This window comes from Coregonus lavaretus (genome assembly GCF_964263955.1).
Source record: "Coregonus lavaretus genome assembly, contig: HAP1_SCAFFOLD_387, whole genome shotgun sequence".
NCBI classification, from domain to species: Eukaryota; Metazoa; Chordata; class Actinopteri; order Salmoniformes; family Salmonidae; genus Coregonus; species Coregonus lavaretus.
Window position 1 is genome coordinate 124811 of NW_028158029.1, and position 16949 is coordinate 141759.

The window sequence follows — 16949 nt, forward strand, 5'->3', positions numbered from 1 at the left end:
AAATCAACAGAAAATGTCACCATGTCATTGGATTTAAGTAAAAAGTTGGATGAAGAAATACGTAATTCCCTTACGTTAATGACGTTTTTCTAAATCCAATCAGTTTTCCACATTGATTCAACGTCATCACATAGATTCTTTGGGTTGAAATGACGTGGAAACACTTTGATTCAACCAGTTTTTGCCCAGTTGGTAGCAATTCAGTGACACGACTTCTCTATTTCTCTCTCTCTCTCTCTCTTCTCTCTCTCTCTCTCTCTCTCTCTCTCTCTCTCTCTCTCTCTCTCTCTCTCTCTCTCTCTCTCTCTCTCTCTCTCTCTCTCTCTCTCTCTCTCTCTCTCTCTCTCTCTCTCCCCCCCCTCCCCCCCCTCTCTCTCTCTCTCTCTCTCTCTCTCTCTCTCTCCCTCTCTCTCTGTCTCTCTCTCTCTCTCTCTCTCTCTCTCTCTCTCCCTCTGCAGGATTCAGCCCCTGTCTGAGGCCCTGGGGGACTCTACAAGCAGTTCAACTCTCTGAAGGATGAGCTGAGAAGGCTCAGCTCCAAGTTCGACAGGGTGGAGGGCTTCGTAGACGACCTGCAGGCTGGGAAACTCCCCGACCCCCTGTGTGGACCCCTCAATGCCCCATACGGAGGGTCACTCCCTGGCCTCCGCTGAGGATGCCACTGAGGGCACCGTTAAGGGAGAGGTGAGGGCACCACCAAGGGCACAGATGAGGGTACAGATGAGGAATCCAGAGCGGGGAAACGGCACGGGTCCAGGGTCCACAGGGACTAGAGGAAGGAGGGTCCCTAAACCTTAATCAGATGATTGACAGGTGTATTGTACAACGATAAACGATAAACTGTCATCTAGTGTGGATGCTCGCCAATGTTTTATAGTTATGAATAGTTTCTCATTACAGTTATCATTATATATCTATCATTCTTGGTGTGGACAGCCCTTCAGGACTAATATAGTCTCAACTACATCACTACACTCTTCTCTGAACCAGATCAACACAGAACTGATGAAAGCTTTGTACTGACAACAGAGCTACTGTACACTAACTATCAATAACATGATCATTGGTGATTGATTTGATATTGAAGGTGTGTGTTGATGATGTGTGATGGACATAGTGTAGTCTAGAAATGTTCTAGTCATTGGATTCATCATCTCATATTATAAGAAGTGTATCCATACACAATATTTGTACGTATAGTATCTGTAAATACTGCAAATACAGAGTAAGGTACTACAGGACTACTTTACAAATAAACTGTTGAAATAAAACTCTTTCTCCCTGCTGGCAAATATACACATGCACAATCCATGCCTCAATTGTCTCAAGGCTTGAAAATCCTTCTTTAACCTGTCTCCTCCCCTTCATCTACACTGATTAAGTGGATATAACAGGTGACATCAATAAGAGATCATAGCTTTAACCTGGATTCACCTGGTCAGTCTATGGCATGGAAATAGCAGATGTTCCTAATGATTTGTCCACTCAGTATATACTGTTGAAATACAGCTCTTTCAGGCACAACGTGGCAGCATATTCAAACTTATTGAGCCACAAGGTGGCAGCATATTACAATATGATTCTATCTTCTCTTTCCACCTGCTGGCAAAGATATTAATGACTAAAATGTTATTGTACATCGTAGTAAGAATCAAGTTTATAACACTATTGAATATTGTAACTATAAACTATGAATATATTGAATATATCATGCTATTGTACTGTTCTTTTAATTCATCATACAGAGAAATATGATAGTACAAGAAAATTAGCCAGGAAATAATGTGATCCCCAATCACATGCTTTCTTTACAATATTTTTTATTTTTTATATAGATATGGATGATTATTAAATAGGTACTTTTAGAATAATCTTATAATACAATCATATCGTACTAATGAAAGGTTCTCAATAATGTGAAGTTCTAATATAAACTAAACCTCTGGTCCATCTCTGGTTATTCATTAACATTACAGTAAACATGCCCTACATCCTGGATAGTTGATCAACAATTTCTGGATCTGGACAAATGTCAGAGAGCAGGCTACTGTATTTTGGTTCAGTTAAATTCCCCCTCATTTAGTGCTACTAACAATGATGCTCATCAACATGCTCAAATACAAACACTTGTTCTTTACAATGCTCTTTATTGAATATCCACAATACAGCAAAGCTCTAACAATTCCTCTATTATAAATCTGCAAAGCAACACATTTCAAATATACAGAGTCTACTTATCATATAGCCTAGCCTATGATATCAGTATTAGTAGCAATTTCTCTCTTTTTTGGACCTTCTGATGCATTAACAATTTCTCTCTTTTATGCAGGTAAACCTTCTGATGCATTAACAATAACTTGAAAAGCGATGTAGAATATCAAATTGACATTACAATGGTTCTCAAACTATTCAGTGCTGCATTCAGACTTCTTGATGCCTTTCTCAGCGAACTTGGATGTCACGATGTTAGAAATGGTGTGGTGTGGAATCAGGCGCAGAAGCAGATGGACAGTCCAACAAGACTTTACTGGAGAGTGCAAAATAAATCCAAAACAGCCAGAGGCCAAAAAGACGCACACAGGCGTCACAACACGAGCGCACAACACAGGGCGCAAAACTCTCCTCAACCGAGGAGGAAGCTAAATAGCAATAGCGTACCGAAACACGGGTAACGCACAAACACCTGACACAAAACAATTACACACAACACTACACTAACAACAAGGAAACTAAATAGGGTGCTTAATGAGACATAACATAAGACAGGTGTGGCTAACAGACAAAACTAATCAAACAGGAAACATGGAGCGGTGGCAGCTAGTACTCCGGAGACGACGACCGGCGAAACCCGCCCGAACAAGGAGGAGGAGCTGCCTCGGCCGAAACCGTGACAGTACCCCCCCCCTGACGCGCGGCTCCAGCCGCGCGCCGCCTCCGGCCTCGGGGACGCCCAGGAGGACGCGGAGCAGGGCGCGTAGGATGACCACGATGGAATTCGGTCATCAGGGACGGATCCAGAATGTCCCTCCTCGGCACCCAGCACCGCTCCTCCGGACCGTACCCCTCCCACTCCACGAGATATTGGAGACCCCCCATCCGGCGTCTCGAATCCAGGATGGTCCGAACAGTGTACGCCGGAGCCCCCTCGATCTCCAACGGGGGCGGAGGAGTCTCCTCAATCTCGAAGTCCTGGAGTGGACCAGCTACCACCGGCCTGAGGAGAGACACATGGAATGAGGGGTTAATATTCTTGTAATCAATAGGTAGTTCTAACCTGTAACACACCTCATTCAATCTCCTCAGGACTTTAAAAGGCCCCACAAACCGCCGACCCAGCTTCCGGCAGGGCAGGCGGAGGGGTAGGTTTCTGGTTGAGAGCCAGACTCGATCTCCAGGTGCGTACACTGGCCCCTCACTGCGGTGTAGGTCGGCGCTCGTCTTTTGTCGACGTATGGCACGCTGCAGATGGACGTGAGCAGCGTTCCACGTCTCCTCCGAGCGCCGTACCCACTCATCCACAGCGGGGGCCTCGATCTGGCTCTCATGCCACGGTGCCAGAACCGGCTGGTACCCTAATACACACTGAAAGGGGGTTAGTCTAGTGGAGGAGTGGCGGAGAGAGTTCTGTGCCATCTCGGCCCAGGGCACATATCTCGCCCACTCCTCCGGCCGGCCCTGACAATATGACCTCAGAAACCTACCCACATCCTGGTTGACTCTTTCGACCTGCCCATTGCTTTCCGGGTGGTAACCCGAGGTAAGGCTCACCGAGACCCCCAAACGTTCCATAAATGCTCTCCAGACTCTGGAGGTAAACTGGGGGCCTCGATCGGACACTATATCCTCGGGTACCCCGTAATGCCGGAAGACGTGAGTGAATAGAGCCTCAGCGGTCTGTAGGGCAGTAGGAAGACCCGGCATGGGAAGGAGACGACAGGCCTTCGAGAACCGATCCACAACGACCAGGATGGTGGTATTCCCCTGTGAGGAGGGAAGATCGGTAACAAAATCCACCGATAGGTGAGACCAGGGTCGTCGTGGAACGGGCAGGGGCTGTAATTTACCCCTGGGCAAGTGTCTGGGTGCCTTACACTGGGCACACACTGAGCAGGAGGAGACATAAACCCTCACATCCCTGGCTAACGTTGGCCACCAGTACTTCGTACTAAGGCAGTGCACCGTCCGACCAATACCCGGATGTCCAGAGGAGGGAGACGTGTGAGCCCAATAAATCAACCGATCCCGGACCTCGAGCGGGACGTACGTCCGACCCACCGGACACTGTGGAGGACTAGGGTCGGTACGTAACGCCCGCTCGATCTCCGCATCGACCTCCCACACCACCGGTGCCACCAGACAAGACTCCGGTAGTATGGGAATGGACTCCACGCACCTCTCCTCCGCGTCATACCGGCGGGAAAGAGCATCTGCCTTCCCGTTCTGGGACCCAGGGATGTAAGTGATCTTAAACACAAACCGGGCGAGAAACATAGTCCATCGAGCCTGGCGAGGATTCAGTCTCCTAGCTGCCCGAATGTATTCCAGGTTACGGTGATCGGTCAGAATGAGAAAAGGGTGCTGAGCCCCCTCAAGCCAATGCCTCCACACCTTTAGGGCCTGTACTACGGATAACAGCTCCCTGTCCCCTACGTCATAATTCCGCTCCGCCGGACTGAGCTTCTTAGAATAAAAAGCACAGGGGCGGAGCTTAGGTGGTGTACCCGAGCGTTGAGATAGAACGGCCCCAATACCGGCCTCAGACGCGTCCACCTCAACTTGGAAAGGTAAAGTGGGATCCGGGTGTGCCAACACCGGAGCCGAGGTAAACAGGTCCTTCAGTCTCCCAAAAGCCCTGTCCGCCTCAGCCGACCACTGCAAGCGCACCGGACCCCCCTTCAGAAGAGACGTAATGGGAGCTGCCACCTGTCCAAAACCCCGGATAAACCTCCGGTAGTAATTCGCAAAACCCAAAAACCGCTGCACCTCTTTAACCGTCGTTGGGGTTTGCCAATTACGCACGGCGGACACTCGGTCCACCTCCATTCTCACCCCTGACGCAGACAACTGGTAACCCAAAAAGGAAACTGACTCCTGAAAGAACAGACATTTCTCAGCCTTGACATACAGGTCATGCTCCAACAGTCTCCTCAATACCCTGCGCACCAGGGCTACATGCTCGGCCCGAGTAGGACTGTACACCAGAATATCATCGATGTACACCACCACTCCCTGCGCCTGCATGTCCCGGAAAATTTCATCTACAAACGATTGGAAGACTGATGGAGCATTCATTAACCCATATGGCATGACGAGATACTCGTAATGGCCGGAGGTAGTACTAAATGCTGTCTTCCACTCATCGCCCTCCCTAATGCGCACCAAATTATATGCGCTCCTGAGGTCCAATTTTGTGAAGAACCGTGCCCCGTGCAATGACTCCGTCATAGTCCCAATCAGCGGAAGTGGATAACTATATTTAACAGTCACCTGATTGAGACCGCGGTAGTCAATACACGGACGCAGACCTCCATCCTTCTTCTTCACAAAAAAGAAGCTTGAGGACGCGGGAGAAGTAGAGGACCGTATGTATCCCTGTCTCAGAGACTCGGCAATGTAAGTCTCCATTGCCCTTTTCTCCTCCTGTGACAAAGGATACACATGGCTCCGCGGAAGCGCGGCTCCTGTCTGGAGGTCTATCGCACAATCCCCCTGTCTATGAGGTGGCAATCGTGCCGCTCGGGTCTTACTAAACACGAGTGCCAAATCCTCATACTCAGGAGGAATGTGCAGTGCTGGCATCTGGTTCGGACTTTCCACCGAGGTCGCCCCTACGGAAACACCCAGACATAACCCCTCACACTGAGCAGACCACCCTTTAAGAGCCTTCTCTCGCCACGAAATAGTAGGATCATGGGTAGTCAACCAGGGAAGCCCCAGTACCACCGGATACGCAGGAGAGTCAATCAGATAGAGTTGAATCATCTCCTCATGACCCCCCTGCGTCATCATCCTAAGTGGCGCTGTGAGCTCCCCAATCCACCCAGATCCTAACGGACGACTATCTAAAGCATGTACGGGGAAAGGCTTATCGACTGGAAGGAGGGGAATCCCTAACTTAACACAGAATTTACGATCTATAAAATTCCCAGCTGCGCCTGAATCGACTAGGGCCTTATGCTGGGAACGAGGTGCAACCTGTGGAAAACAAACAGGTAATGTAAAGTGGACGACAGAAAGCTCTGGGTAAGTAGGGCGCCTACTCACCTGGGAGGACTCCCCACTGTATGGCCTGCCATCTCCCCCCTCAGAGGACCCTCCCCAGCACCCAGCCGCGGTGTGCCCTCCGCGGCCACACTGGGTGCAGGAGACTGCCCCCCTCGGGTTCCTACCTCTTCTCCCTCTAGCGCCAGCCCCTCCAAGCTCCATCGGACTCTGCTCGGAGGCGCTGGAGGGTGGAATGGGAGGCCCCCATCTGGGACGTCCGCGAGTCGTGAGTAGGTTGTCCAGACGAATAGCCATGTCCACAAGCTGGTCGAACGTTAATGTAGCATCCCTACAAGCTAACTCCCTGCGGACGTCCTCCCTAAGGCTACACCTAAAGTGGTCTATGAGGGCCTTCTCATTCCACCCCGCATCAGCCGCTAGAGTCCGGAACTCCAGCGCAAACTCTTGAACGCTCCTCATCCCCTGTCGGAGGTGGAATAGACGTTCCCCCGCCGCTCTTCCCTCTGGTGGATGGTCAAAGACCGCACGGAAACGGCGGGAGAACTCCGCATAGGTGACTGTGGCGGAGTCTATTCCCCTCCATTCGGCGTTGGCCCACTCCAACGCCTTGCCGGTGAGACAGGAGATGAGGGCGGAAACGCTCTCGTATCCCGAGGGCGCCGGGTGTATGGTGGCCAGGTAGAGCTCCACTTGCAAAAGGAACCCCTGACACCCGGCAGCGGAGCCGTCGTACGCCCTCGGGAGCGAGAGCCGAATTCCACTGGGTTCCGGTAGAGGGGTGGGCTGGTTGTCTGGTGGTGAAGGAGCAACAGGTGGGGCTGTGGGAACACCGCTGGTCTCCCATCGCCGAAGTGTGTCCATGACGCCCTCCAAAGCGTGCCCGATCCGATTTATGCGATGCTCTTGTCCCAGGAGACGTTCCTCCACGCTGTCGACGTGTGCTCCTGCTGATTCCATATCGGTGTGTAATTCTGTCACGATGTTAGAAATGGTGTGGTGTGGAATCAGGCGCAGAAGCAGATGGACAGTCCAACAAGACTTTACTGGAGAGTGCAAAATAAATCCAAAACAGCCAGAGGCCAAAAAGACGCACACAGGCGTCACAACACGAGCGCACAACACAGGGCGCAAAACTCTCCTCAACCGAGGAGGAAGCTAAATAGCAATAGCGTACCGAAACACGGGTAACGCACAAACACCTGACACAAAACAATTACACACAACACTACACTAACAACAAGGAAACTAAATAGGGTGCTTAATGAGACATAACATAAGACAGGTGTGGCTAACAGACAAAACTAATCAAACAGGAAACATGGAGCGGTGGCAGCTAGTACTCCGGAGACGACGACCGGCGAAACCCGCCCGAACAAGGAGGAGGAGCTGCCTCGGCCGAAACCGTGACATTGGAGCCCGCGGTGACTTTACATGAGAACACTTTGTCCTGGTTCCATTCTGACGTGTCAACCGTCAGACAGCTGCTGAGTTGGAACGTCTTGTTGGCTTGCGGCACGGGGCCACTCGTAGCGATGCCGCTCGTGACTGGATTCCCTCCCGCTGTCCAGCTCACATCAGCGTAGCCCATGGCCATCTGACTAGCCAGACACACCAGGGTGACTTTGCTGGACTTCAACTCAACACTGGACGGGGGGAGGATGGTCAAGACAGGAGGAGGGAGGGTAGAGTCTGGACCAATGGAATGAGCAGAAGAAACATTACACAAAATCATTAAATATGTTAGTAGAATGAAACAGGGTTGTGTGCATCATACTGTAGAATAAAAAATAAAACCATGTAATTCTATTGTTACATGTTGCACATTATGTCTGTTTGTAGCTTGCCTTATTTTGAAACTTTCTAAGAAACTCCCAATGTGTGACTTTGCGGAGGTAAAGCAGATTTCTGTGCAAGTGAATAATGAGTTTAGATCTCTAACTTTAAACATAATCAAGTAGTCAGATGTGCTTAAAATCAAATGTATATCCTCCTACTTATTCAACCAGAAAACAGAGTTACCAACTGTAATGTAGTAGCCTACAATGTCATTAATCATGTAGCAACATTGTCTGTAACTACCATATACATGGTTTTATCATTATTTAATATAACATGGGACCAACATTTTAAAGGTTGATACAACTTTATGTATCCTTCACATTCTCTGACTAAATAGATTATTATTGTATGAGACATTCAATCAATTTATTTTATATAGCCCTTCTTACATCAGCTAATATCTCGAAGTGCTGTACAGAAACCCAGCCTAAAACCCCAAACAGCTAGTAATGCAGGTGTAGAAGCACGGTGGCTAGGAAAAACTCCCTAGAAAGGCGAAAACCTAGGAAGAAACCTAGAGAGGAACCAGGCTATGAGGGGTGGCCAGTCCTCTTCTGGCTGTGCCGGATGGAGATTATAACAGAACCATGCCAAGATGTTCAAAAATGTTCATAAGTGACAAGCATGGTCAAATAATAATCAGGAATAAATCTCAGTTGGCTTTTCATAGCCGATCATTAAGAGTTGAAAACAGCAGGTCTGGGACAGGTAGGGGTTCCATAACCGCAGGCAGAACAGTTGAAACTGGAATAGCAGCAAGGCCAGGCGGACTGGGGACAGCAAGGAGTCACCACGGCCGGTAGTCCCGACGTATGGTCCTAGGGCTCAGGTCTCTCAGTTGGCTTTTCATAGCCGATCATTAAGAGTTGAAAACAGCAGGTCTGGGACAGGTAGGGGTTTCGTAGCCGCAGGCAGAACAGTTGAAACTGGAATAGCAGCAAGGCCAGGCGGACTGGGGACAGCAAGGTGTCATCATGCCCGGTAGTCCTGACGTATGGTCCTAGGGCTCAGGTTCTCAGAGAGAAAGAGAGAACGAGAGAATTAGAGAGAGCATACTTAAATTCACACAGGACACTGGATAAGACAGGAGAAGTACTCCAGGTATAACCAACTAACCCCAGCCCCCCGACACATAAACTACTGCAGCATAAATACTGGAGGCTGAGACAGGAGCGGTCCGGAGACACTGTGGCCCCATCCGAAGAAACCCCCGGACAGGGCCAAACAGGAAGGATATAACCCCACCCACTCCGCCAAAGCACAGCCCCCGCACCACTAGAGGGATATCCCCAACCACCAACTTACAATCCTGAGACAAGGCCGAGTATAGCCCACAGAGGTCTCCACCACAGCACAAACCAAGGGGGGGGGGGCGCCAACCCAGACAGGAAGATCACGTCAGTAACTCAACCCACTCAAGTGACGCACCCCTCCCAGGGACGGCATGAAAGAGCACCAGCAAGCCAGTGACTCAGCCCCTGCAACAGGGTTAGAGGCAGAGAACCCCAGTGGAGAGGGGAACCGGCCTGGCAGAGACAGCAAGGGCTGTTCGTTGCTCCAGCCTTTCCGTTCACCTTCACACTCCTGGGCCAGACTACACTCAATCATATGACCTACTGAAGAGATAAGTCTTCAGTAAAGACTTAAAGGTTGAGACCGAGTCTGCGTCTCTCACATGGGTAGGCAGACTGTTCCATAAAAATGGAGATCTATAGGAGAAAGCCCTGCCTCCCGCTGTTTGCTTAGAAATTCTAGGGACAATTAGGAGGCCTGCGTCTTGTGACCGTAGCGTACGTATTGGTATGTACGGCAGGACCAACTCGGAAAGATAGGTAGGAGCAAGCCCATGTAACGCTTTATAGGTTAACAGTAAAACCTTGAAATCAGCCCTTGCCTTAACAGGAAGCCAGTGTAGGGAAGCTAGCACTGGAGTAATATGATCAAATTTCTTGGTTCTAGTCAGGATTCTAGCAGCCGTATTTAGCACTAACTGAAGTTTATTTAGTGCTTTATCCGGGTAGCCGGAAAATAGAGCATTGCAGTAGTCTAACCTAGAAGTAACAAATGCATGGATTAATTTTTCTGCATCATTTTTGGACAGAAAATTTCTGATTTTTGCAATGTTACGTAGATGGAAAAAAGCTGTCCTTGAAACAGTCTTGATATGTTCGTCAAAAGAGAGATCAGGGTCAAGAGTAACGCCGAGGTCCTTCACAGTTTTATTTGAGACGACTTTACAACCATCAAGATGAATTGTCAGATTTAACAGAAGATCTCTTTGTTTCTTGGGACCTAGAACAAGCATCTCTGTTTTGTCCGAGTTTAAAAGTAAAAAGTTTTCAGCCATCCACTTCCTTATGTCTGAAACACAGGCTTCTAGCGAGGGCAATTTTGGGGCTTCACCATGTTTCATTGAAATGTACAGCTGTGTGTCATCCGCATAGCAGTGAAAGTTAACATTATGTTTTCGAATAACATCCCCAAGAGGTAAAATATATAGTGAAAACAATAGTGGTCCTAAAACGGAACCTTGAGGAACACCGAAATGTACAGTTGATTTGTCGGAGGACAGACCATTCACAGAGACAAACTGATATCTTTCCGACAGGTAGGATCTAAACCAGGCCAGAACTTGTCCGTGTAGACCAATTTGGGTTTCCAGTCTCTCCAAAAGAATGTGGTGATCGATGGTGTCAAAGGCAGCACTAAGGTCTAGTAGCACGAGGACAGATGCAGAGCCTCGGTCTGACGCCATTAAAAGGTCATTTACCACCTTCACAAGTGCAGTCTCAGTGCTATGATGGGGTCTAAAACCAGACTGAAGCATTTCGTATACATTGTTTGTCTTCAGAAAGGCAGTGAGTTGCTGCGCAACAGCTTTTTCTAAAATTTTTGAGAGGAATGGAAGATTCGATATAGGCCGATAGTTTTTTATATTTTCCGGGTCAAGGTTTGGCTTTTTCAAGAGAGGCTTTATCACTGCCACTTTTAGTGAGTTTGGTACACATCCGGTGGATAGAGAGCTGTTTATTATGTTCAACATAGGAGGGCCAAGCACAGGAAGCAGCTCCTTCAGCAGTTTAGTAGGAATAGGATCCAGTATGCAGCTTGAAGGTTTAGAGGCCATGATTATTTTCATCATTGTGTCAAGAGATATAGTACTAAAACACTTAAGTGTCTCTCCCGATCCCAGGCCCTCGCAGAGCTGTGCAGATCCAGGACAGCTAAGCCCTGGAGGAATACGCAGATTCAAAGAGGAGTCCGTAATTTGCTTTCTAATGGTCATGATCTTTTCCTCAAAGAAGTTCATGAATTTATCACTGCTGAAGTGAAAGCCATCCTCTCTTGGGGAATGCTGCTTTTTAGTTAGCTTTGCAACAGTATCAAAAAGAAATTTTGGATTGTTCTTATTTTCCTCGATTAAGTTGGAAAAGTAGGATGATCGAGCAGCAGTGAGGGCTCTTCGGTACTGCACGGTACTGTCTTTCCAAGCTAGTCGGAAGACTTCCAGTTTGGTGTGGCGCCATTTCCGTTCCAATTTCCTGGAAGCTTGCTTCAAAGCTCGGGTATTTTCTGTATACCAGGGAGCTAGTTTCTTATGACAAATGTTTTTCGTTTTTAGGGGTGCAACTGCATCTAGGGTATTGCGCAAGGTTAAATTGAGTTCCTCAGTTAAGTGGTTAACTGATTTTTGTCCTCTGACGTCCTTGGGTAGGCAGAAGGAGTCTGGAAGGGCATCAATGAATTTTTGTGTTGTTTGAGAATTTATAGCACGACTTTTGATGCTCCTTGGTTGGGGTCTGAGCAGATTATTTGTTGCGATTGCAAATGTAATAAAATGGTGGTCCGATAGTCCAGGATTTTGTGGAAAAACATTAAGATCTACAACATTTATTCCATGGGACAAAACTAGGTCCAGAGTATGACTGTGGCAGTGAGTAGGTCCAGAGACATGTTGGACAAAACCCACTGAGTCGATAATGGCTCCGAAAGACTTTTGGAGTGGGTCTGTGGACTTCTCCATGTGAATATTAAAATCACCAAAAATTAGAATATGATCTGCTATGACTACAAGGTCTGATAGGAATTCAGGAAACTCAGAGAGGAACGCTGTATATGGCCCAGGAGGCCTGTAAACAGTAGCTATAAAAAGTGATTGAGTAGGCTGCATAGATTTCATGACTAGAAGCTCAAAAGATGAAAACGCCATTTTTTTTTTTGTAAATTGAAATTTGCTATCGTAAATGTTAGCAACACCTCCGCCTTTGCGGGATGCACGGGGAATATGGTCACTAGTGTAACCAGGAGGTGAGGCCTCATTTAACACAGCAAATTCATCAGGCTTAAGCCATGTTTCAGTCAGGCCAATCACATCAAGATTATGATCAGTGATTAGTTCATTGACTATGACTGCCTTTGAAGTGAGGGATCTAACATTAAGTAACCCTATTTTGAGATGTGAGGTATCACGATCTCTTTCAATAATGGCAGGAATGGAGGAGGTCTTTATCCTAATAAGATTGCTAGGGTGAACACCGCCATGTTTAGTTTTGCCCAACCTAGGTCGAGGCACAGACACAGTCTCAATGGGTATGGCTGAGCTGACTACACTGACTGTGCTATTGGCAGACTCCACTAAGCTGGCAGGTTGGCTAACAGCCTGCTGCCTGGCCTGCACCCTATTTCACTGTGGGGCTAGAGGAGTTAGAGCCCTATCTATGTTGGTAGATAAGAGGAGAGCACCCCTCCAGCTAGGATGGAGTCCGTCACTCCTCAGCAGGTCAGGCTTGGTCCTGTTTGTGGGTGAGTCCCAGAAAGAGGGCCAATTATCCACAAATGTTATCTTTTGGGAGGGGCAGAAAACAGTTTTCAACCAGCGATTAAGTGCTGAGACTCTGCTGTAGAGCTCGTCACTTCCCCTAACTGGGAGGGGGCCAGAGACAATTACTCGATGCCGACACATCTTTCTAGCTGATTTACACGCTGAAGCTATGTTGCACTTGGTGACCTCTGACTGTTTCATCCTAACATCGTTGGTGCCGACGTGGATAACAATATCTCTATACTCTCTACACTCGCCAGTTTTAGCTTTAGCCAGCACCATCTTTAGATTAGCCTTAACGTCGGTAGCCCTGCCCCCTGGTAAACAGTGTATGATCGCTGGGTGATTCGTTTTAAGTCTAATACTGCGGGTAATGGAGTCGCCAATGACTAGGGTTTTCAATTTGTCAGAGCTAATGGTGGGAGCCTTCGGCGTCTCAGACCCCGTAACGGGAGGAGTAGAGACTAGAGAAGACTCAGACTCAGACTCCGACTCGCTACATAATGGGGAAAACCGGTTGAAGGTTTCTGTCGGCTGAATGAGCGACACCGGTTGAGCATTCCAACAGTATTTCCCTCCAGAAGCCATGAGAAAGTTGTCCGGCTGCGGGGACTGTGCGGGGGGATTTATACTAACGTTACTGTCTGTACTTACTGGTGGCACAGACGCCGTTTCTTCCTTTCCTACACTGAGATTACCCTTGCCTAACGATTGCGTCTGAAGCTGGGCTTGTAGCACAGCTATTCTCGCCGTAAGGCGATCGTTCTCCTGTATATTATGAGTACAGCGACTGCAATTAGAAGACATCATGTTAATGTTACTACTTAGCTTCGGCTGTTGAAGATGTTGATGAACCATGTCCAGATAAAGCGTCCGGAGTGAAAAAGTTGAATAAGGGAAAAAAGTTGCGATGGAAAAAAGGAAAATAACGTAAAGTTGGCAGCTAAAACGCACAGGAAAATGACTCTTCTGTCTCGGGATAAACGTCCGGGGTGAAAAAGTTTAACGAAAAAAGATGAGTGAGGACAAAACTAAAAAGTTGGTAAATTTGTTGAACACAGAGATTGATTAAACGTTTATTAAAAGTAAAACGTGAATAGTTTGGCAGGTAGCCAAGTAGCAACAAACATTATAAATGAGTAGTGTTGTCAAGTGACAGCAATAACCTACATGGTCAAATAGTGCAATACATTTTTTAAGTTTTTAAGTTTAAATGAGAAATCAACAACTACAGATATACTGTAGGCTATGAAGTTGTCACATTGTGTCCATGACCCTTGATAATCAGTACACATTTACATTAAATAATTATGAAGTAAGAATATCATGTTACATACTTTAACTCTATTAACTATGATGCATTACAAACCCTTGAAAACAAAAATATAAGGTTAAAATAAAGGGAACTCACCAGTGACAATGAGCTTGGTTCCTGGTCCGAATACCACAGTGATTCAGTTTGTGTTCATGGCCGTACAAAAACCTCCTCACTTTCACTACTGAGAGGACAGGAACTGAAACATCCCATTCAGTTACAGCTTCACTCTCTCTTCAAACATCTCAGGCTTTTCTAGAGTTTCTATCTATGAAGTAACAATATATAGTATATAGTATAGCATCATATTCTGCTGTTGGTGTCTGGTCCTTTTGAATCCATGAGTTAATGCACTATCTATGTGATGCAGTCTGACTTGATGATGATGTTGGTGGTGATGATGGATGATGAGTATGATGATGATGATGATGATGTTGTTGTTGTTGTTGATGATGATGATATAATCATGATGGTGGTGGTGGTGATGATGGTGGTGATGATGATGATGGTGATATAATTATGATGATGATGGTGATATAATGATGATGATGATGATGATGATGATGGTGATGGTGATGGTGATGGTGATGGTGATGGTGATGGTGATGATGATATAATGATGATGATGATGATGATGATGGTGATGATGATGATGATGATGATGATGATGATGATGATGATGATGATGATGATGATCACACCAAGAGAGCCAACATCAGTTTCCTTTCAGACAATGTCTTCTTATGCTCTTTTTGACATGTAGAGATGGAAACTTCAACTGCTGTTTCTTAGAGTTCACCCCTCTGCCACGCATAAAGCAGAAGTGAGTGTATTTGGGGAGGAGGTTTTTGTCATGGTATATATCACTGTGATACATACTCTTTAACAGAGTTGTCCCATGTGTTACAGTAATACACTGCTGAGTCTGTCTCCTCCACAGTGTTAATAATCAAACGATAATCGGATTTAGACTGATGATTAGATGTGAATTTAGGAGAGGAGAAACCGGAGCCATATTTTACAGAGGTCCAATTATAGTTGTACCACTGTAAAACATACTGAGGAACTCCTCCTGGAACCTGTTTATACCAATGAGCGGCACTATTCTTAACAGTCCCCAGGTTACAGTCCATAGTGGCCGTGTCTCCTTTCCTCACTGTCACAACAGGAGGCTTCTGTGTCACCACAGTCACACCACTGACACCTGGGAAATAAGAAGATGACATGTAGTGAAGAGAAACATACAGACTCATTATTAATAAAACATGAAGTAAAACCTCCAGGAAGTCAGACTCCTTACATGTTAGAGCAGTGATGAGAGTGCAGTGTCCCCAGCATGTTGTCAGTGTGTGGTGTGAACGGCCCTTACTGTCCAGCTGAGAGATGAGCAGGGTTGGAGTGTGAGGAGAGGAGAGGCTGCAGGACCCACCTATAAGGAGAGACAGGGAGGACCAGAGGGAGGGGCTTCTATATCTCAGCCTATCAGCTTCTGAGAAAATGGACTATTAAACTATAAAACATTGAAATATTTCTGATAGGACAAATTCAATGTATCATTGTAAAGAACAGTATTTTGTTTCTTCTCAGTTACTTTGACGTTAGTTAGTTTATATCAGCATGTCATAATATACCTAATAATAATATTATTATAATATTATCTGGACCTGATAGTGGGGTTCTGAACTAACAGTATATCACTAAATGACTGCTGATGTAATATGTCTCTACTGTAAACCAGGGGCCTTACTATCATGGAGGTTATCTGATACATGGAGTCTTCTGTTAGGACTGAAAGGACCATCTGGAATATCACTTTATGATTCATGGTTTGTGACAACTAGGTGTAATTGTTCATGACAACGTTCTACTAAATGTGGGAAGGGTTTTGTGTAAAACACAAGCATGGCATGTTCTCCTACTGCAGACACACTGGTTCAGGATGACTTGACATTCAGTTAGTGTTTATATTCAGAACATCTGAAAGCAGAAGTGAGTGTATTTGGGGAGGAGGTTTTTGTCATGGTGTATATCACTGTGATACGTGCACTTTAACAGAGCTGTCCCATGTGTGACAGTAATACACTGCTGAGTCCTCCTCTTCCACATTATTGATTATAAACTGATAATCCTTATCAGACGTGGCTTTAGATGTGAAACGATCAGAGGAGAAACCAGATCCATATTGATCAGGAGAGGCATGATTATGGTAAAACCTTAACACATACTGAGGAGCTCCTCCTGGAACCTGTTTATACCAGATTACATAATAACCTTCAGATTTAGTAATGTCACAGTGAAAAGTGGCAGTCCCCTTTGTACTGACAGTCAGTACTGAAGGTGTCTGTATCACTGCTTTCTGGCAACTGACATCTGTGGGAACAAAATACACAATTTAAGACATTTTTTCATACATGAATGTACAACTTCTAATGAATTCTTTAGATTCAGATTGAACATACAGTAAATTCCTTACATGTTAGAGCAGTGATGAGAGTGCCGAGTGTCCCCAGCATGTTGTCAGTGTGTGGTGTGAACATCCCTTACTGTCCAGCTGAGAGATGAGCAGGGTTGGAGTGTGAGGAGAGGAGAGGCTGCAGGACTCACCTATAAGGAGACACACAGGGAGGACCAGAGGGAGGGGCCTCTACAGTTAACCTATCACCAAGCCAGGGAGGACCAGAGGGAGGGGCCTCTACAGTTAACCTATCACCAAGCCAGGGAGGACCAGAGGGAGGGGCCTCTGCAGGT

The 16949-nt window shown here is 46.6% G+C and overlaps 1 protein-coding gene across 1 annotated transcript; it reads right to left on the bottom strand.

The window, feature by feature from the left end:
* Positions 1-2329: 2329 nt before the first annotated feature.
* On the bottom strand, positions 2330-16730 carry LOC311124515 (immunoglobulin lambda-1 light chain-like). Its single transcript, XM_084198647.1, has 5 exons — positions 16675-16730; positions 16243-16571; positions 14298-14331; positions 7634-7914; positions 2330-2450 (listed from the first exon to the last, which is right to left on the bottom strand). The coding sequence occupies exons 1-5, from the start codon at positions 16712-16714 to the stop codon at positions 2406-2408; spliced, it is 729 nt and encodes a 242-aa protein (XP_084054773.1). The 5' UTR covers positions 16715-16730; the 3' UTR covers positions 2330-2405.
* Between the last annotated feature and the right edge of the window lie 219 nt (positions 16731-16949).

Excerpts from the sequence above, each read along its gene's own strand:
- LOC311124515 (XM_084198647.1), bottom strand. The coding sequence starts at position 16,714 with ATGCTGGGGACACTCGGCACTCTCATCACTGCTCTAACAT. Across the intron at positions 14,332-16,242 it reads ACAGCTCTGTTAAAGTGCAC|GTATTCGGACCAGGAACCAA; the intron begins GTATCACAGTGA and ends TGAATCACTGTG. Across the intron at positions 7,915-14,297 it reads AACCAAGCTCATTGTCACTG|ACTCTACCCTCCCTCCTCCT; the intron begins GTGAGTTCCCTT and ends CCATTGGTCCAG.